The sequence below is a fragment of the Gracilinanus agilis genome, chromosome 5, assembly GCF_016433145.1.
Source record: "Gracilinanus agilis isolate LMUSP501 chromosome 5, AgileGrace, whole genome shotgun sequence".
In the NCBI taxonomy this organism is placed as follows: Eukaryota; Metazoa; Chordata; class Mammalia; order Didelphimorphia; family Didelphidae; genus Gracilinanus; species Gracilinanus agilis.
In genome coordinates, this window is record NC_058134.1 from 253,795,925 (window position 1) to 253,817,136 (window position 21,212).

General features: G+C 36.1%; 1 protein-coding gene across 1 annotated transcript in view; it reads right to left on the minus strand.

The window, feature by feature from the left end:
• The window catches only part of PTPRQ (protein tyrosine phosphatase receptor type Q), a 354,830-nt gene that overhangs the window by 98,451 nt on the left and 235,167 nt on the right, over positions 1 to 21,212 (minus strand). The window contains exons 45-46 of the mRNA XM_044679179.1: positions 3,760 to 3,881; positions 2,971 to 2,993 (exon numbers count right to left, since the gene is read on the minus strand). Of these exons, the coding sequence (XP_044535114.1) occupies positions 2,971 to 2,993; positions 3,760 to 3,881 (145 nt within the window). The remainder of the gene's footprint in view (positions 1 to 2,970; positions 2,994 to 3,759; positions 3,882 to 21,212) is intronic.

The following is a 21,212-nucleotide window of genomic DNA, read 5'->3' on the forward strand; positions in this document are numbered from 1 at the left end:
CTGCTAAAGTGTTAGGATAGCTCAAGCATCCTCTTCCTTTGACAGATGTGCCTTTCCAGTCCCGCTGAGAATTAACCTTAACTAAAGTTCTGATGTACTAAGCAGACATTCATTTCCGGAGATGACCATCAAGAGACAAAGTATGATACTGTGCCTTGCTTAGGAACATGGCATTGAATCACAAGAAGGCTATAAATGCCAATGGCTACCACCCCACCCCCAACACCCAAGTTTGCAAAGCAATTTATGTTGTGTTTGATTTACTCTTCCAAATCTTGTTCTTTTCTAACTGTCTTTGTTTCTCAGGCTAAAATCTAAATACACTGCAGGAGAAAACAGCAAAAATTGTGTGCTAGTAATTTCCTCTCCTAGGAGGAAAGGGACAAAAAAGGTCTTTTGAAATTGAGATTTTGAGATGAGACTAATTGACTAATAATTGACTAATGACAGGGGTTTGTAATTCCTGGTGACAAGATGCTGGTAATATCTTTTTTTTTTTTTCCATAGAAGGAGGAAGGACACTTCCATATGTAGAAGAACTAAATGTGGAATTTCATTCATAGAGGAACCTCCCAGATAAGGAAACACTTTCTACTAATTCAGGTTGTCACTTTCTCTTTAACTCATAATCTTAGAGAATTGCTTAGATCATTGAGAAGTTGGCTCATCCAGGGTCACACATCCAGTATTTGTCAGAGATTTGAACTTGAGTTTTCCTAGCTTCAAAACCAATTCTTTCTCCAATAAGTCAAGTTGCTCCTTGGCTTTGCCTGTCTGTCTTTCTCTCCCTGATACTTCCTATCATAACTTTTAATGATAAATTAATAAGGAGCCTCTAAAGCTAAGCATGTGCTAACTTAAAAGTGTTTTGAAAGTAAGAAAACAAACTTTATCTTGGTGTATGCTTGCTCATCATGTGTCAGCCCTCTTCAGTTGAAGAATTGATCTCCACCTCTTACCAGTCCTGTTATAGTCTTCTCCAGATATCTAGGATTCTCTCCCATGATCCAAACTATTCAACTCACTGTTTAGCCTTTTCCTCTAGGTTACTTTTTATCATCATCCTCAGGGACATCAGTATTTAAGTTAAATATTGCTTTTAAAATACCAGCTTCCTATTTCCTCAAACTCCTCAAAATCTTTAGTATGGGTTCATCTCTACCTAGGAGCTTCTTGAAGGCAGGCATCTTGGGTCACTTGGCACAAAGTAAGGGCTTAATAAATGCTTGTTAACTTCATATGATTTCTACTTATCAATCACTCTAAATTGCTCAGGAGTTCACATTTTTGACATTCGAAATACCAGTATTTGACCACAATTTATCATTTTAGAATTCTACATCCTCAGGTAACCAGCTTTTTATTTTATTTTATTTTATTTTTTTAATAATTTTTATTTTTTAGAAAAGTTATCATGGGGTAACCAGCTTTTTAACTTCACTTTGACCTTCATTCAACCATCCTATCAATAATAAGTCAGTCAAAAAGCATTTATTATGTGCCAAGTACTGTGCTAAATGCTACAGATACAAAGAAAGGCAGAAAAAAGTGTTTATTCTTAAGGAACTCAGAGTTTTGGGGGAGGGGGCATACAAACAACTACGTACAAACAAGATATATGTAAGACAATTGGAGTGCTCTTAGAGGTAAGACAATAAGATTAATAAGGACAGGAAAGGGCTTCTTTTGGGGGTGGATATATAGCTGAGTCTTGAAGAAAGACAGAAAGACAAAGACATAGATGAGGAGAGAGAGATGAATAGAGGCATGAAGGACATCCAGTGAAAATAGCCTTAGTTGGGTGAAGGCCTTCTAATAGTGAGAGAAAGAATGAAGAGTCAAGGATGACCTACCTGAAATATTATTTATATATATATATATATATATATATATATATATATAATATTTCAGGTGTGTATATATATATATATGTTTCTATAAAGACAGATAGAGATACACACACACACACAGAAACATCCCATGAGCTAAAATTATGCAGTGAATGATAGATTTAAAAATTAATAGGAACTAAAGAAGTTTTTAGTGGGAATCTCTTTCCAAAAATTATTTAAAGAAAATCAACACTATTTCAAAAAGAATAATTTGTTTGAATTAACAATTTAAAAAAAACATTCAAGTTCAAGAAAAAGTAGAATGCATTCAACCATAATTCTAAATCCTAATCTAAGTTGAATCATTTAGAATTTGAATTGGGCATGTTTTTATTTGACCATGTTCATCCATTTCCCACTAATTTGAGTTTTATGATTGGGGAAGAGGGCATAATCTTGACTGAAGGCCTCCTCTTTTTAAAATCTAATTTCTGAATGCTGATTCCGTTTGGCTGTTGGGTACAGTTTCCCTGGCATTGCCTTATAACTTTAGGGTGTTTGTGTACTGATTTCTTCTTTAAGGAATGTTTCATTCTTAAGATTCTACAGAAAATGGAGTACAGGGAACTAGTAGGCATTCATTCACCTAGACTGTTCCCAGTAGGAAAATATAAACAGCCCAAGGAATGAGAGGACTTTGGTTGTCTTAGGCAAGTCACTTAATCTCCTTGATACTCTATAAAATTAAAGGGTTAGGCCAGGTGACTTCTGAGGTCCCTTCCAGGTCTAGATCTATGATCCTATGATTTTAGTCATTTGGGGATTGAATCAATGAATTCTTTTTGCTATTTGGGCAGTTTATATTTTCCACATTGCACCAGCAAGCTTCTCATGACTAAAATAAATTCAGTAGTATCACTTAGAAAATGACCTTATTTCAAATGTGCTTAATTATTTTTCTTCTTTAAACCCTATCAGATTCTGTAAGATGCAGAATATTTTCAAGCCAAGTAGTGCTTTCCTTTTGCTTGTCTTCAGTTCAGTGCCTCAAGCTTGGGTGGAAGTGATCCTACATTCCTGAAGGTGATCCCCATGAAAGACAGGCTATGGCTGGTCCTACTAAAGGAGAAAGACTTACTCTAGCTCTTGTCTGTGGACAACCTAGTCAAGGTCAAGGGAGTTCTGGACATCAGATGAGTAAGTTTTTCAGCCAAAGGAACTCAATTCAACCTGCACTGATTAGATACCTAACAGAGAGGATTAAGTCTATATTCCCAGAGGCTGTAACTCAATTAAAGAACTCAAAGATCTGTACTAAAGTACTCCAAGTACTTAAAAGTACCTTTGAAGCATTCCTGTTTCAGGCTCTAACTTGCTTCATTGGTCACCAAGACCCTTGAATTCATCATCTAGAGGCCAACCTGCCTTTCCACACTTAGCTAGCCAAGCAGACACGATTTGCTGCTAAACCCATGCTTCTAGACTTTCCGCCATTGTATAGGTGGAAATCATTTGTTTTAATGACATTTCCTACATGACTGTGAGTTTATCGCCATACTATAACAAGATATCAGGCTTTTCATTAATATTTATTTATTTTAGCTGACTTAAAAATGTTTACATAAAGAAAAGAATCAGGCACTAAAAGCAATGAAAGAAAACATACCATTCTAGCAAGATAATCATTTGCCATTAGAATGATGATTGGACAATATATCCTTTTAGAAAAATGGTATTATCAGGATGTTTTGAAATGAACAGAGAAACAAAACAAAGTCCATACAAGATCATCAGAAGGGAATAATGAAGATAATAACATAAAACTTATTTTTATTCATTATTTGAACATTTACTCATAAAATATAAATCTAGTAGCTGCCATTATGTACATTATTATTATCCAGAAAATAAACAAGAAAATTCTTACCGATTTAATGTCTATAAGGTAGAAGGTTGGTCCGGTGATAGCAGCAGGTTCATTCCAGCTGATATTAATACTGTAGGGTGAGGTAGCTACTACATTTACATTTTCAGGAGGACCATCTGGAGCTATAAAAATGGAAACAGTATTACTCTCTCATATTCTGAATAAGCGATTTTGACAAGCAAAATAAGAGACAAGAGAAAGCATATTTTTATTTTGTGTTTCAAAGATATTGAAAGATCAACTCCAACTCATCAGAAATTGTTATGCTACATTCTGAAATACATCTGCTCCTCTCATGAGAACTTAATTGTTAGATATACATCTTAAAAACCCTTTAAAAACATACCTTTTCATGCATAAGCCAAGCCTGCTGCTAAGTTCTTGGTTTTTTTGTTTTGTTTTGTTTTGTTTTTCAGAAAGAATCCTGACTCTCCCCCTCAAAAAGGTGTAAAGAAAAGACTTGGAAATGTTTATTGACAAAGCATATATAGACCTATATTTAATTTGAAAAAGGAATGCTGGGAAATAAAGTATAAAGTGAAAAATTATACCAGCGAACTATGTTTCATATTTGCTAAAAGTAAAGGTAGAAATTAGACTTCAAATTTCATTTGTATAAGACACAATTGGTCAAGAAAAGTCTCTCTACCAAGATAGATTGGTATCACCTCTGAAATATGCAGTTTTATAAAGCCAACTGGAGCATTGAGGGGTAGCTAGATGGCACAGTTAGATAGAGTACCAGGCCTGAAGTCAGGAAGATCTGAGTTCAAATACAGCCTCAAATACTTGCTGGATGACAAATCACTTAATCCTATTTGCCCCAGTTTCCTCATCTATAAAATGAGCTGGAAGAGGAAATTGCAAATTCCTCCAATACTTTTGCCGATAAAATCTCAAATGGTGTCATGAAGAGTCCAACATGATTGAAATGACTGAACCAATACAAGAGAGCTTTGAGAGGTTAAGTGACTCCAGGTTACACAGATAGAAAGGATCAGAGAGGGTACTGAAACTGAGGGGTTCCTGTGCGCCTCGCTTTCTCTCTTCTTACTTATTGCCTTCTCCATATGTATTGAGCTAAACATATTGTTTTTACTCTGAAAGGGGGAAATCAATTGCCGGTCCTTTGTTTTACTAAAGACCTATCGGGAAATTGCAGAGTAGAATTGGAGCAAGTAATTTCAGTGACTGAGGCAAGAAGCAAAACATGTTCCTGGAGTAAGTATTGCTGAGAATACATGGATGATGCATTAAAATCATGTTTGTAATTCATGATGTGAAAATAATATGAAGTTAATTTAAATGAATTTAGTTGAGTAGGATGGATAATTAGTTATTAATGAAGATTCCATGGTACTATAAGAGTGCCTATATTAAATTTTTATACTCTAGATTTGCCCTGGAGTAAAAGTTTCTATTATTCCACTCTTTATTACAGCTTTCCTTATAAGATGCAAGTGAAAGAAATAGGACCAAAGTGGAGAAGGTTGGAAGAAGACTTCCTCATTGAATTTTTTATGGCAAAATTTTAAAAGGATCTTTATAGATTTCCGATTTCCCCTCTTATGTTTGTCTCTTATTTTTGGTCTTGCTTCAAATCTATGATTTTACTGGTATAGTGATAAGCAAACTCCCTCAAATAATGAAGACTAGTGACTGCTTTGCAAATTATGGTCTTAGAGAGTTGCCTGGGGCAACTGTTCTTTCTGACTTTAGAGCCATTTATCCACTGCCTCACCACCATCCCACTCTTATGGCTAACAAAAAAAAAAAAACAACTTTTAGAAAAAACTTCAAATGGTATACATTCTTGCCTCAGGAACCAAGAAGTTAAGTAAAGGAGAAACTTTAATAATGTGTTATTCTTGATGGGAGAATACAAACCCATGCTGGAAATAGCATGTGGTGGGAAAGGGATGGAAGGTAGGTAAGAAATTTGGGGAGTTCTTAGAAGAAACTAAAGTAGATGACAGGAAAGTTGGTGGAGCCAGGTAGGTCAGTTCCCTTAGCCCTATAAATCATTGGAGTTTTCATCTCTTTCCTTCACCTTTATTATTCCCCTTCATTCTCATCCTACTTCATGATTGTCTGATCTCTTAAAACATTTACCATTTGGTAGCTAGGTAAAAGAATCACTATCAGTTACTTGCCATTGGGATAACTCCTAGATCAGAGATGGGGAAGGTAAAGGGACAAAGATCCTACTATAGCTGGTAGATATCCCACCACATAAATGAATATATTTTCCTCATAGAAACATTGTATATGTATATATGCATATATACATATATAATTCATAATATATATATCTTCTCTAATGGAAAGCACACATGGTTTGGGGTCCAGACATGCCCCTGGCATTTATTTGTTTTCTCAGTCAATTAATAAACATTTGTTAAGTGCCTACTATGTGCCAAGCACTGAGGAAAGTGACAGGTGACAATAGACAAGGCATTTATCATCTCTGGGTCTCATTTTCTTCACTAGAAAAAAAATGGGATGATAAATGCACCATCTTCTTCAAAGGATTTTCACCAGAAAGATGGAAAAAATGGAAGAGATCTACAAAAAACATTTCTACAAAGTATTTCTTCCATCAAGGTAATGAAATCATTGAACTTGGATCCTAGCTTTGCAGTCTTCAAAGTACTTCTAGAAGAGTTAGAAATGGAAAAAAGAAAGCTCAAAAAGCCAGCCAAATTGGGTCACATATTTATAGAGAATGTCTATGCTGGAAGTGATGTAATTGTGAAGTCACTGAGAGATTGATGTACAAGGTATCTGAAAGAAAGAAAGAGAACACAAGTATGGACATTATTATACATCCTACTTCAGAGAAAAATGATCAAGAGAACATCAATTGCTAAATTATTTGCTTAATCTCCCATCTGTACAAGATACTGACTAGGCTATTTTAGTCTCCACAATAAGATCCAATATAATCTAAGTCCATTATGTCCTTAAAGTACAACATTAAATTGTTACTCAAATCGGTTTATGATCTCATCAATTTGAAATTGGTCTCCAACAGTGAAATTGACTTGGAAAATATGATATTTTTGCTACTATGGTTTGTTGATTACAAAAATATTGACCTGGGAATTTTTTATTTGATAATTTGATAAATGGTATTATGGTATGTGAATGGAATGGATTAATATTGTATGATAAGAAATAATGAAATGGAAGGTTTCAGAGGAAACTGGAAGACCTATATGAGTTGCTGTAGGGAGCAGTAAGCACAACTAGAAGAACAATTTATACAATGTTGGCAACATTGTAAGGGAAAATAACTTTAAAAGACTTTAGAACTTTGATCAATGCAATGAGAAGCCATGGTTCTAGAGGACCAAAGAAAAAAGGCATAATGTTTCCTGTAACAGAGCTGATAGACAAGGCACAGAATGAGACATATTTTTGGACATGACTGTGTTAGGAATGCTTTGCTTGATTATGTGCATTTAATAGAGGTTTTTTATTGTTAAATTGGGGGGGAGAAGTAGGGGTGAGAGTTGCTTGTTATTTGAAAAAGAAATAAGATAATATTTTTAAAGCATTTGATTCAGTAGAAGAAAATATTACCTTGAAGGTCTTCTCATCCATATGATAATACACTCCATAGAAGAAATAACAATGGAAAAAACCTTGTTCAGTAGCATTAGGAAAGGCATATAACAGCATTACGCATAGAATACACTTGTATTTAGTGGTATTCACTATAATGATAGAGGTGATCCAAGGAAGAGTCTATGTAGAGGAAAGATTTCCCGTGGTTGGTGAAGTACTATAGATGCTACTTTTTGTGGATCACAATTTTTTTTATCATATTAAGTTATAAGGTACTGTAGGGACTCTTGTGAAAGATGTGCAGTCACTGCTGGGAGTTTGGCTAGTCCATCCACACAAGAAAGACCAAGTGGACAAAGAATGCCTATTAACCAAATTTCATCATTCATTTGATGGATGTCCGATTGTACAATAATATGTACATCTTGGACGGATAATGCAGATGGTCAAGGAGCTCAACCCAGAATTGGTTAAAAAAAAGAGTGGAATCAATTGCTTTGAGGAATTTACAAAGTTCTTTACTGATCCCAAGCTTCCTATGAAGATGAAGACTCAGTTTTTGGAACTAACATTTAATTGTTATAACCGCCTGGTGGAAAGACATGGAACACCATTGCCTCTTACGAACTCAAGACTAGTGTGATACAGAGGGCAATGGAAAAGAATATGGTAGGTTTTAGAAGACTGCAAAAAATAAAGAATGAAGAATACCAGGAGTAAAGGATGTCACTAAAGAATCATGTGAGAGGAAGAGAAAATGGGATAGTCACACACCAAGACTAAGCCAAGCTTCAGAACTTCACTGCTACCTCCACAAAGACAAAGGAAATCAAAGAAGACATCTAGCACTTTAAATGTATTCTCTGTGATGATCTTTTTGAGAAAACATGGGTAGAAGTTGCATAGCATGAGCAAGTATAGATGGATTATAGTCTTCTCTGTTGGAGTAAAATCTCCAGTTATTGAGATCTCAGGCTAATTTGAGTTTTTGAGTATCAATTCAATGTTGAACTTTAAAAGACATAATGTGCCTGGATTACACGGGGTTTTATTGTCTGGGCTGAGAACTTAAATGCTATTTTTATGAACTAGATTCTGTGGTATAAGGTGCCCTGGGGCTTCCAACAACTGATTTACAAATAAAATTTTGGGAATATCCTACCTGTAAACTCAGGACTGCCTGTATGTCTATCTCTATATTTATATTTTACGTGTTTGAAAAAATAAAGAAAAATGCAAGAATTTTAAATAAAATATTAATCTCATAGAAATAGTGTGAGACAATTTGTAATCTAAAATTTCTGAGTTACAAAATGAAATTAATAGCTATTTATTTCACTTGATTTCCTTTCAAAACAATAATTTACTCATCTAGAGAAACAAAATTTTAAAAATCTCTCAGACACATATCCTTTGGAATACATGAAATATGTCTATACACACATACAAAAATGATCATCATTTCCTTTTCTTTCATCAGAGTGTATATGAAAAGATAATTAGCAAATTAATTAAGGGTAAGAAGTTGAAGTCATGGTGGCTATTATACCAGAAAAGGAAGTGAACTATGTTAATAGGATGGGAAACTGAAAATGTGCCAATTTTTCTGCTTTGGAACTAATAAACATTTTTGGAAGACTTTGTTTGTCTCTCTAGAAACTGTCACATATTGATTTAGGATTGTTTGTGAAATGAGTCTAGTCAGTAATGGGCCAAGATATCACTATACCCTTTCTCTTATAAATCACAGCAATTTACTCAGTAGGAATGACCTATCCTTATTCTCTCATTCCCCTATAATCCAATCACTTCCTCTCATAAGCACTTTTCTCCTGGTTTTCACAATAATGCATTTTCTGTAACTAATAACCATCATTTCCTGATTATCATGCTTCTATCCTTGCACAGGAATGTGGATCTTATGTGGGTCAGGGTCAGCTTTCCCATCCATCTGTGTCCTGATGCTAAGGCAGCAGTTAAGTGTGTCAGCTGAAAGGTGAGTCTGGATTGCCCATCATTTAACATAGTTCTTACACAGAGTTCAAATACCCCAAGTCTATATCACTTTGACTGAGAATTGCCAGATCGTGAAAACTATAGGATGATGGCACTTTTCGATTCAGTAGATTCCAAGTCTTATCATTTTTCCTTCTGAGAATTTCTAGAATCTAATTTAAAGTTGATAAATAAGACATTGTTGTTCTCATAGTACTAGTAAAAGTTGAAGGAATGAAAAATAGTAGTAGTAGTAGTAGTAGTAGTAGTAGTAGTAGTAGTAGTAGTAGTAGTAGTAGTAGTAGTAGTAGTAGTAGTAGTAGTAATCATGACAACAATGACAGTAACAGAACAGAGATTTGCTCCAGGACTATTTCTATCTCAATAAAAAAAGAGAAGAAAAAATAGTATTGAAATTAGCTTACATGTACATGATACTTTGCCATTTACAAAATGCTTTCATCAACATTATCTTAGTTGATCCAGTGAGATAAATAGGGAGTGATGCACAAGGAAATATTTAACAACCAACTTAGCAGGCATATGCATGACCCATTTTTGAATAAAATCTACTTTATTAATATTTCATCCACAACTTACTTGAATTTAGAAATCAATAAAACAATCAATTAAGCCCTGATTTGTAACCAGATTTCAGAGATATGCTCATGATGCTCACGATAGTGAAAATTTAACAATTGATTTTTTGACAGTCAGTTCAAGCTGGCACCAAATATTTCTGATTTGGGGCAATTAGATCCCCATCCCCATTTCCTCCACAGAAGAAACACCCAAGTTCCACAGTGGCAAAATTATTTGTTCAAGATTACTGAGGTAATAAATGGAAAACCCAGGATACAAGACTTGAAGCCAGTCTTGACACTGGAGAGTCAGGAAAGAGTGAATCTCTTGCCTTGTTTAAAGACTTGGTGTAACTTTTTGAATTAAATTACTTGAGAGCAAATCAGTATAGAATTCTGACTTCCATTCAAGTGCAACCGCTCATATGTCACTTCTTACATCTTTTCTGCTCCTTCCTATTGTTAGTGATCCTGTCCTCTGAAAATCTTTTATGTTTACTTTCTATATACTTTGTATTTACTTGTCTGTTTATATGTGGCTTTTCTCTAGTGGATTATAAGGTCCTTTTAAGGTAGTGACTGTTGTGTTATTGTTTTTCTGTCTGAGCATCTAGGACCCATGCCCAACGGTCAATCAAAAGCATTTATTAATCAATTACTATGTGCCAAGCATTGTACTAAGTTTTGGAAATAAAAAAAGTCTAACACCACAAAAATAGTAAAATCACTTAATAAAATACTTGTTGCATGGATTTATAGATGGATTTTAACTTCATGTTAAAATAAATGAAATAAATAAAATATAAATAAATAAAAATAAATGAAAGTTCACATATGCCTCTAACAATGATGATTCCTTAGGGGAAATCTTAAATAGCTTGTTTTTTGTTTATTTCTGGATTCATTAAAACTAAATGCAAATGGGGCATCTAGTTAGCTTAGTGGATAGAATACCAGGGCTGTAGGCTGAAGACCTAGGTTCAAATTTGGCCTCAGATACTTCCTAGGTGTGTGACCCTGGGCAAGTCACTTAACCCTGATTGCCTAGCCCTTGCCACTCTTCTGTTTTAGAATCAGTACAAAGACAGAAAGTAAGGTATTTGTTATTAAAACTAAATGCAGACTTCTTAGATTGCAGATTACAGACTTTGCTGAAATATAGGATCCCACTGGCCTTCATTACTTCTTGTCATGTAATCTCAAGGGATTCTGGCTCATTTTTATAAAGTATGCCTCAGCTGAGATGACTCTTTGGATAGAAGACATATAAGTGGATAGAATGATTTGGGAGAGTATTACATCTCAAAGTGTTCCCAGGAGTTCCGATGCCCCTAGGAATCTCAGTAATTTGATCTACCCTGATAATATCAGCTAAAAGTCTCATTCTCAATAAACTTGAGTTGACATAGTGGAAAAGTGAGCTGAATTTGTAGACAGAAGACTTGGGTTCAAATCCTTGCCCTGTCACTTGATGCCTGTGTGACCTCCCTTGGCCTCAGTGTTCTCATCTGTAAAATGAAGAAATTGGGCTAGGTGACCTAAGGTCCCTTTTAGCATTAAATCTATGATCCTATGATCTCATGACCTCTAAGGTCCCATTAAGCTTTAAATCTACGAACCTATGAAAACCATGGTGATCAGTGTCCCTTCCCTTTGTACATTGTTTCCAAAGTTAATATAAGAATTACATTTTGTTATACAACGGCTACACATTTCCTATCCTTGTTAAAATTCCAATTAAATTGTATTAATGCCTGGTTTCTCAGCAGCAAGTTAATATCACAGATTAGAAATGGAATCAGTGACAGTATGTGTTGGCCAAGATTATTTAATCAGTACCAAGAATAATTACAGTTTTCCATTAGCATCGAATGATTTAAATAGATGCCTTTTTGGAAGTTAATCTGAGGCTGATTAGCTTATTGACTGAAGTAAAAACTTTCTCTGCTGATACTGCCTGGTGTCAGATGAGCACTTTCCTGGATCATATATAATTGGCTAACCAATGACCAATCACTTACTTCTAGAATCCAAATAATACTTTGTTCCTAACACAGGGTAAAAGACTAATGGCGGTAGAACTTGACACTTTGGTCCTCAAATGAAAGACAAAATTGGCATGAGCTTCCAATTTGCATGCAGCATAGAACTGAAAGGGATAACTAATATCCTGGGTAACAGAATCAAAATCCCCAAATCTCAGCATATTAGAATGATGGGCTGAATGCAACAAAACGAAATGTAGTATGGATAGATGGAAAATCTTGCAATTAAGTCCAAACAAAAAGCATGACTCAAATATAAGATAAGGCAGATGTAACTAGATAGCAATTTACATGAAAAGACCTTGGAGTTTGGAAGTTCCAAATGGTCTGTAATTTGATGTAGCACTCAGGGAAACAATGATTAAGTATAATATCCAGAAAGGGAGAGGTGCTGGTCCTACTGCATTCTCTTCTAACTGGTCTATAGTTGGAATATTATGTTGAGTTCTAGTTGCTACATTTCAGGTTACACATGTACAAACTAGACCATCTCTCCTGCAGGATGATAACCACTAAAATAAGAAGGGCAAGGTAATATAAAACTGTGTCACATGAAGATTGGTTGATGAAAGAGTGTTTTAGTCTCAAAGAGCAAAAACAAAGGACAGTTCCATGGCTGCCGACTTCACACGTTTGAAGGACAATCACATAGTAGAAGAGTGGCTTACTCTGTTTGGCCTCAGGAAACTGAGTTTAAGTCAAAAGATAAAATTTGAAGTGAGATAGATTTTAGCTCAATAATTTTTACTGTTCCAAAACAGAGAAAATTTTTTCATGCCTAGTGAGTTCCCCTGCCAATAGGAGTTGTTAAATGACTTTTAATGAGGGAAACAGAAGATTCATGCTTCAGGAGGGAGCTAGAAAAGTTCTCTAAAATCCCTGAAAATTAGTTTAGATGCTCTTTTCTTCTTTCCTTCTTTCCTTCCTTCCTTCAATCCTTCTATTATAATCTCTTCTTTTCCTACTTCTCTCTTCCTCCTCCTTCCATCTTCTGCCCTCTCCCTTCCATCTTCCTCCTCCTGAAATTTCATTCATACAGTAAATTTCTGGTAAGGGAACTCTACCCTCTACCAATGCATATCAGCACCTACTCTGCATCTTATAATCTTAGAGAATTGCTTAGGAACATTTTGAGATTAAGTAACTCATCCAGGGTCATATGACCAAAATATGTCAGAAGCAAGACTTGAATCCCCATTTTCCTGACTTTGACTCCAGAGTCACGTGATACCACCTTCCTTCATACTTGGGACATCTTTCTGTTACACCTGAAAAAAGGATTTCACTCTTCAGATGACTTAAGGAAGATCTTAAATTCCAGTTAGAAGAGACAGGGGGAGAGTTATAATATAGGTGCTTCAGGGAAGGAATGATTGATTTAGCAATGGTAGAAATTCTAGAGTTACCAATCAGTGTTATCCGATAGGATGGTTCAATTATCCTCTTCCCTTAAAGTTTAACTGGGATGGCATACTCTCAGGATGACGTTTCCACTGATAGTAAAGTTCAATCATCTGAATAATGTTAACTTCCTATTGCTGCTTTTAAGAGATTGCTGTTTAGTGGATCTGGAATGATCCTGGATGGATCTTGTTCTCATACAAAAAATGGCTCTCTAAGGAGAAGTTTGGAACTGGAGACCATCTGTAGATAGTGAAACTGGTTTGATTAAGATGTGTTTAAAGTTCTCTTCTTTGTTCCTCATTGGCCAAATGGGCACTGGAGGGGCTAGGAACGTGGAGATCATATGGCAATAATGTGAATAAGGAGAGCTCAGTAGATATTTTTTTAAAAAGGAGTGACTCTGTTTCTGGTTCTTTTATTTCAACTCTCCTTGTGGCATCAGATAGTTCTAGTACTTCCTGTATAGTAAAGGCAACAGCAGACTTCCTTGTTCCTTAACTTGTCAGGTAGCCATGAGCATATGGCTGGTCTCATCTTGGGTTTGGGAATATCTCTTCTGTGTTTATGCTTTGCTGATCTAAACTGAATGAATATCGGTCCTGCTATAGAGATGTACAGACTTTTGTGCCACTTTATAAAATGAAATGCTTGGCAACCATGAGTCCTTTGGTGGAAACAAGCTGTCAACAAGGAGGATTTCTTTATCAGAGCAAATGATTCTTTGATGGTAAAAGAATCCATGCTTTTGCCAGGATTGGCAGAAGGCACGAAAGAGGAGTTATTTGGACATTGCAAAGCCAAGGTTAAATGAACAGAGCCAATGTAGGCATTTAATAAATTCTCTTTGATTGGTTGAGATTTGACTACAATTTGTTTTGTCCAAGGGCAGCTGGGTTGATCAGTAGATGGAAAGCCAGGATTGGAGATGGGGACTCCTGGGTTCAAATCTGACTTCAAATATTTCCGAGCTATACAACCCTGGGCAAGTCATTTAATCCCAGCTACCAAGCCCTTATCGCTCTTCTGCCTTGGAATCAATACTTAGTTTCAGTTCTAAGACTGAAGGTAAGAGTTCAAAAAACATTTTTAAAGTCCTGCAATTTGGTTCACATCCTAATATTCACGACTCAGCTTCCCTGTAGAGTTTAGCAGTAGATATAAAAATGTTTCTGTTTAAGTCTTGTCAATGTATTTTATTAGTCTTTTATATCTTTAGCATTTCTTTTATGTGTAAGAAATAAATAAATGCCTGTCCTATAACTGATTCACATTGTTCACTGAGTACCTTTATCTTCCCTTCTTTTAGTAAGCCTTAAATATAGGGAAAACAGAAAACTAATAGAAAATCCTCCCCGGTGGGGGTGGGGTACTGTGATAGGTTTTTAAAGAGCCAAAGAGTGTGAAAAAAAAGACTCTAAATCTTCTCTAGGTGGTAATGCTCCCCTCAGAACTGAACCTAGTCTGAACTGTGTAGTGGGTTCTGGAGCAGAGACGTCCCTCAGTGATGGGAGAGGGGAGAGTGCTACTGTTGGTTCTAGCACTGGTTGTTGACCTTAAAGTTGGATACGGGAACAAAATCAACCATACTTGGAACTTTTTTCTTTCTTAATATTTTTCTAAGGTTGAAAAAAGATTAAGACTGGCATCACAGATAGCTTCAAAGAAGAAAATAAGTAAAAGAACACAGCCTGGAGTTCGTATGGATGGGTTTTGCCTTGGTCACGATGAGGGAGTGGTAAAGGTTATTATGGGATGATTACATATTGAAGAACTTCAGATTTTTCTTAACACTAAGCCAGAGAATCTGGGTTCAAATCCTGGATTCAACATGGATTAGCAGCTATGTTTTGCCATGCAAATCCTTTAACCTCTTAGTGTCTCACAAAATATGGGGGCTAGACCTGATGGCCTTGAAGTTCCCTTGCAAAACTAAATCTACAAATCTATCATCCTATAATCTGAGCCAAAGGAAAGAACATTCCCAGAAGAATCAAAGTGAACTTGAATGAAGCATGAGAGATGAAATATGACACTGGAAGGTTAGAGGGTCCACCTGACCCGAAGGAAATATAATGCAAACTGAGTTACAATTTATGTGTGTTCTTTCCCCAAACTGAAAGCAAGTTAGTTAACACCTTTTTTCTGACCTATTGGCCATCCTTATGATGCTTTTGAACAATGGGAATTTCTGGTATGAGTTTTTTATTCTTTCATTGAGAAAAAAGTTTTGATCAACAAGAGCAGGTAAAACCATGTATGCAGGATCTGATTTTACCCATATCTTTAAAAATGTGATTCATGAAATAGTAGAATGGTTTCTAATAATGACCCAGTTAATTTCCCATACAAATTAATATTAGTTCATATTTATAAATCTCTTAAAGGTTAGTAAAGTACTTTCCATGTTATACCTCTTGTGATATCTCTGTAAGTATTATTATTATTATTATTTTATGGACAAGAAAAATCTGACCTTGATTTGTTGGAGTCACATGGCTAGAAAATATTAAAAGCAAATTTGAGTATAGGCTTCCCTGACCCCAAATTGTACACTCTAACCATTACTTCACCTAGTCTGTCTAAATGGAAATTATTTTATACTGTATTTGCCTTCTCTTCCTGTAATATGATTATAGTTGAATAGTGCCCTGGATTTAGAAATTGTTCTTCCTAATTGCTCCATCCTCAGTTCATCTGGGAGTTTTGATGCCACATAATTATGTAAATTTATGTCCAATATTTTTTACCTCTCTTTATTTGTTCATGCCAATTTTTGTGAGGCTGCTAAGGCAAATTTAAGAAATATTTATTATTTATTCCTTCCAGTGTTATCAATAATTCTTGAGCTATTATGCACAAATTACATTATTATACACTTTACCCCAGGTTTTTCAGATCATTAATTTAAAAGAAGACAATATAATTAGCAAAGTATATAGGCTCATAGGAAATTTTTAAAAGTTTAGAAATGTAGACATTGAATAGGAAAGAACTCATGTCTTATTTTGGCTCCCACAGTTCAATTATTTGGATGGCACCAGATTCAGGAAAAACTATATTAAAAAGTGCATCTTTTTCCATGATGTGTGCAATTTTTTAAATGACAAAGGGAAAATATGACAATGTGTGAAGATTAGGAGAATTTTTGCCATCTTTTTCCCTTCTTGAAGGCTTTGACAAGGAGTGGAAAGGAAGAGCATGTATGGGAACCCAGTTATGAGACCTCCCAGTTCTACCAATGTGGAAATCATTTAACAGTCTTCAACTAAGTTAATCATGGTACAGCAGGGTTCCCAGAGTCAACTATTTCCATATCCAGGGGGGAGTAAGTACACTCTTCTGGAGATCTGGCATCACATACTGGACTTCACGGATTCTAACATTCTCTTTCCCTGTCTCTGATTATGCACTTGCTGAATTAGATTGTTCATTGTGTTTTACCTTCTCCAAAAAAGGGCGAATTTCACCTGTATCATTTAAAGATCTCATCATAGTCAAAGCACATAACAATCTTCAGTTTTCAAACAAAATAAGGGTATTGACTAATAAGAAAACATAATCCCATCAAGAATTTCATATTTCTTTCCCCGAATAAAACCATTTCTTAGAGGAATTCTCCCTCTTTCAAGATTTTCTCCATTTTTAGATCATAAAGCCACATTCCTTAGAAACTTCTTTGATGAGGAATGTTTGGTTGAATTTTTTTTTTTTACCCAACAGATGTTTGGGTAGTTAAAATTCCTCATGAGTATGGTATCCTGTGGTTTTCACAACCTAAGTGCTGCCCCAGGAGTTTCACTGCTTGCTGTCTCCCAATCCTGGTGGTCTATAGGAGACGCATATTAGATTTGTCCTTTCTTTCCATACTCATTTTAAACCCATGCTCTTTGGGGAGTTGTGTGGTTCCTTGGTATTATATATAACTATTTCATGTGCTAGACAGATTGCTTAAATCCTACTTGGTTATACCATCCACCATAAGAAATTGCTTTTATATATGGTGGCAAGTCATTAAAATGGGCCCCAAAATTAAATTGCATAAAATCTGCTAGCCTTTATTTGTGATAGGGAATTTCTATCATGTTATTCTTAGGGGGGAGGGGAGATTAGGGCATGGAGGATAAATGATCCCTATAGAATGTTTGTCTCTATATATCACAAAAACAAAAAAAAAGACAATTACCTAGATAACAGGAAAAAAATCCAACTTAAGCCCACGTCTCTGGATTGTATGACGGAGGAAATAGTTTTCACCTCAACTAAATAATGCTTCCATTATCCACTCCATTTTGAAACTGTAGAGGCAGATTGGGTGAGAGAGTGCTGGATGGAGAGTCAGATAATATATATTTAAGTTCTGACTTCCCTACTTAATGATTATAGGTTCTTAGGAAAATCACTTAATATCTCCAACTTTAGTTTCCCCATCTCTAAAATGTGTCTAATGGCAATAATATTATCTATCTCACGTTGCTGTTGTGAAGTATATGAAAGTCACTATGTAATCTGGTTTTTAATTGAAATTTAGTATCAGAATTTGTGAAATAGATCTTCAAATAGTGTTTTCCCCCTGAATTTATTGAAGTTAATACATACATCTTTAAAAATAAATTTATAATTTTTTCTGAATTTTTTACAATGATGGCTTTCCCATCAAAAATAAAGAGCTATTCAGTAGTGATGCAAAAATAATTTTTTCTCACGTAGGCAATAGTTTTACTAATTTCCCAAGGAAAGCCTTAGTTTCTAAGCTAAATATATACAGATCATTCCAAATTCCAAATTTCTGCTATGATCAGGAAGGTTATGTATTGCACACATGCTATCCAAGAGCTGGCCATACACTTGACCTTGCCATCACCAAGAAGTTTTCAATTTCCATTTTCAGAAATTCCCAAATTTCTTTAATGATCATTTTTTTTGAACATTACATCTCTACCTACATCTACATCTCCCTACTCTCAAACATTTACTTTATCTTTAGCATGACCTCCAATTCTTCCATTCCTTGGGTCTTTCCCAGACCATTAGCCCACTCTAACTATTCTTTCCTCCCTCTCAATCTTGACCATTTTGTGAATTATACCAATGTCCCCATAACCTTTCTTCTCAAATGCCTTTTTCCCTTGTCTTATTGTTCCTCTTGTGGGATCAATGATCTCTTCTATGCCAATGACTCCCAGTTCTATAAATTCAGCTCTACTCTCACTTTTCAGCTCCAATTGTACTTCAATAGCTTACCTATACATTATGAACTGAATTTCTCAAACTCAGTATTTCCAAAATAGAATTTATTATCTTTTTTTCCCATAAAACCATTCCTTTTCTATACTTCCCTACATTTTCAAAGGCACTTCCAAAACTTCTAGTCAACCAGGTGTGATACTTCCAATTATTCATTCTCATTTTCCCCTTTTCTCCTCCATACTCATTTAGTTGCCAAACCTCTGAAATACATCTCTAGTTCTTCATTCATACATTCACAACCCTAATGCAGTCCCTCATCAATTTTCAACTATGTTATTGCAATAGCCTCTGGATTGGTCTCTCTTCCTCAAGTCTTCCTCCTCTCTAATCCATCATCCACAGAATTGCCAAAGTGATTTTCCTAAAGTGTATTTCTGACCATGTCATTCTCCCATTCAGTAAGCTAGAGTGGCTCCCTATTATCTTTAGAATAAAATAGAAATCCTTGGGTTTGTCATTAAGGGTAACTTTAATGTTACCTTTAATGTAACTTTTCTGTCTTTTCAGTCTTTTTACATATTCACATTACTCCCCTCAACCCACTGTATGATGTAACCACAGTGGTTTCCAGGATGTTCCTAATGTGTCACTCCTGACATGACACTCCATTTCCCATTTTCATGCTTTTACATTGGCTTTCCCCCATGCCTGGAATGTTCACCCTTTCCAATTCTCCCTATTAGAATTCCAAAATTCCTAAAAGTAAGGTGAAATACTATTTTTACAAGAGGCTTTCTTCACCCTGTCCCACTTCACTCCTCCACTTCTTTTCACTTTCCTTCAATACTCAACTCCTAGCCATAATATATGCATATTTTATATACCTACCTATGTAAACATTGCTGCTCTCATTAGAATGTAAGTTTCTTGAGAGAAGGGATTGCCTGCTCCTTTTTTTTGTTGAATAGTCCTTGGCTAATACAAAATACTCAGTCAATGCTTATTGATCAGTTTAAATTAGTAGAAGCTAGAATAAGATTTTCAACTTTTGATTTTATTGTACCTCATTCTTTGCCATCAGAATTTCTTCACTGAGGATTTTTGCCTTTGTCTAGAGATTTCTTCCATTAATATTATTTTCTTTTAGAGGTTCTAGGCATTTTTCTTCTGCTGTATTTCTTAGTTTGGCTGTTCAATTTTCTCATCTACCCTATATCTTTTTTTAAAAAACAAGTATTCCAATTGAATCATAGATTTAGAATTTAAAGGAAACTTGGGGACCATTTAGACTTAAATGCTTCATTTTAGTAGTAGTAGTATCTTTCCTAGAAACAAAGAACTTGTAAGTCACAAAGGAGGGATTTGAACTAGTCTTTGTTCTTTTTAAAAATCATTGCTTATTTTGCTGTGCCACTATCAGAGGGGACACATTAGGAGAATATTCTTTGTGTTTCTGGTTCACTGATTTCACTTAAACTTATGCCTTCCCATGGCTCTGTGAAATATCTAAACTTTACTTTAATACACACTTATGGAATTTAGGGTTTCCAATAGATGCACAGTAATAGCTAAATTCCTCCTAATCACCACAGAGCATAGAATACAATCTAAATTGTGTCTATCACGTCATTCATAAAACTCTTTAAAAGTATTTTATCAGGACTTCCGGTTAAGATGGCGGCAGAGTAAGGAGCAGCTGCTCGATCTCTCCTGACCGAACCACACAGAACCCCTCAAGGGGAAATAAAAACGAGTCCAGAGGAACGAAGGAACCCCACAACAGGGCGCAGCATTGAAGGTACGCAGAATCGGGGCATTTCCACACTTTAAAGGGGTGAAACAGTTCACACTAAAACACGAGAGGAAGAAGCCCCTCCCCCACCCCCCACACCGCACAAGCCGGTAAACAGGACTGGGACAACCAGATAATCACTGGCAGCCCCTGAGCCCGTACCTGTGCGCTGCAAGACTAGGGACCCCAGGTGGCTGGGACTCTCCCTGAGCGCCCACGTGGGTGAAGGCACCACCTCCTGCCGGGACAAAGGCCCCTAAAATGAGGCCTTTCCCAAGCTCTGAAGGCATCGCCTCCGGGGCGAATAAAGATCTCCAGCCCACTGACTTTCACTACCTTCTGCTGGGGTGAAAGCAGGGCCCTAAGAGCATCAGCGCAGGCAAAGGCAGTGCCCTAGGCTTGAATAAGGATCTCCAGCCCAGGCTTGGACCTGCAGGGAGGACCCGGTGCAGACCTGAGCGTGGCTGTGGAAGCAGCCCCAAAGACTGCTGAAGGAACCTCGGGCAGAGGGGCAGACCGGGAACTACCAGGAGGCCTGACCCCCAGGACAAGGAGACCTGAGCCCCCCCCCCCCCCCCCCCCCTCAAAAAAAAAAAAAGACCCAGAGTGCAAAGACAAAGCGGAAAAGGGGCGGGGCTAACAATGGCCAGCAATAAGGAAATCCAGAAGAAAAAGACCATCAAGAGAAACTCTGGAACACTGGACAACTTCTACACAGAGAAAATCCAGACAACAGAGGAGGGAAAACAAAAATCCAAACCTCCCCAAAAAAATGAAAGCTGGTCACAAGTTATGGAAGAGTTTAAAAATGAAATGCTGAGGAAGATGGAAGAAATCTGGCAAGAAAATAACAGTTTAAAAGGCAGAATTTCGCAATTG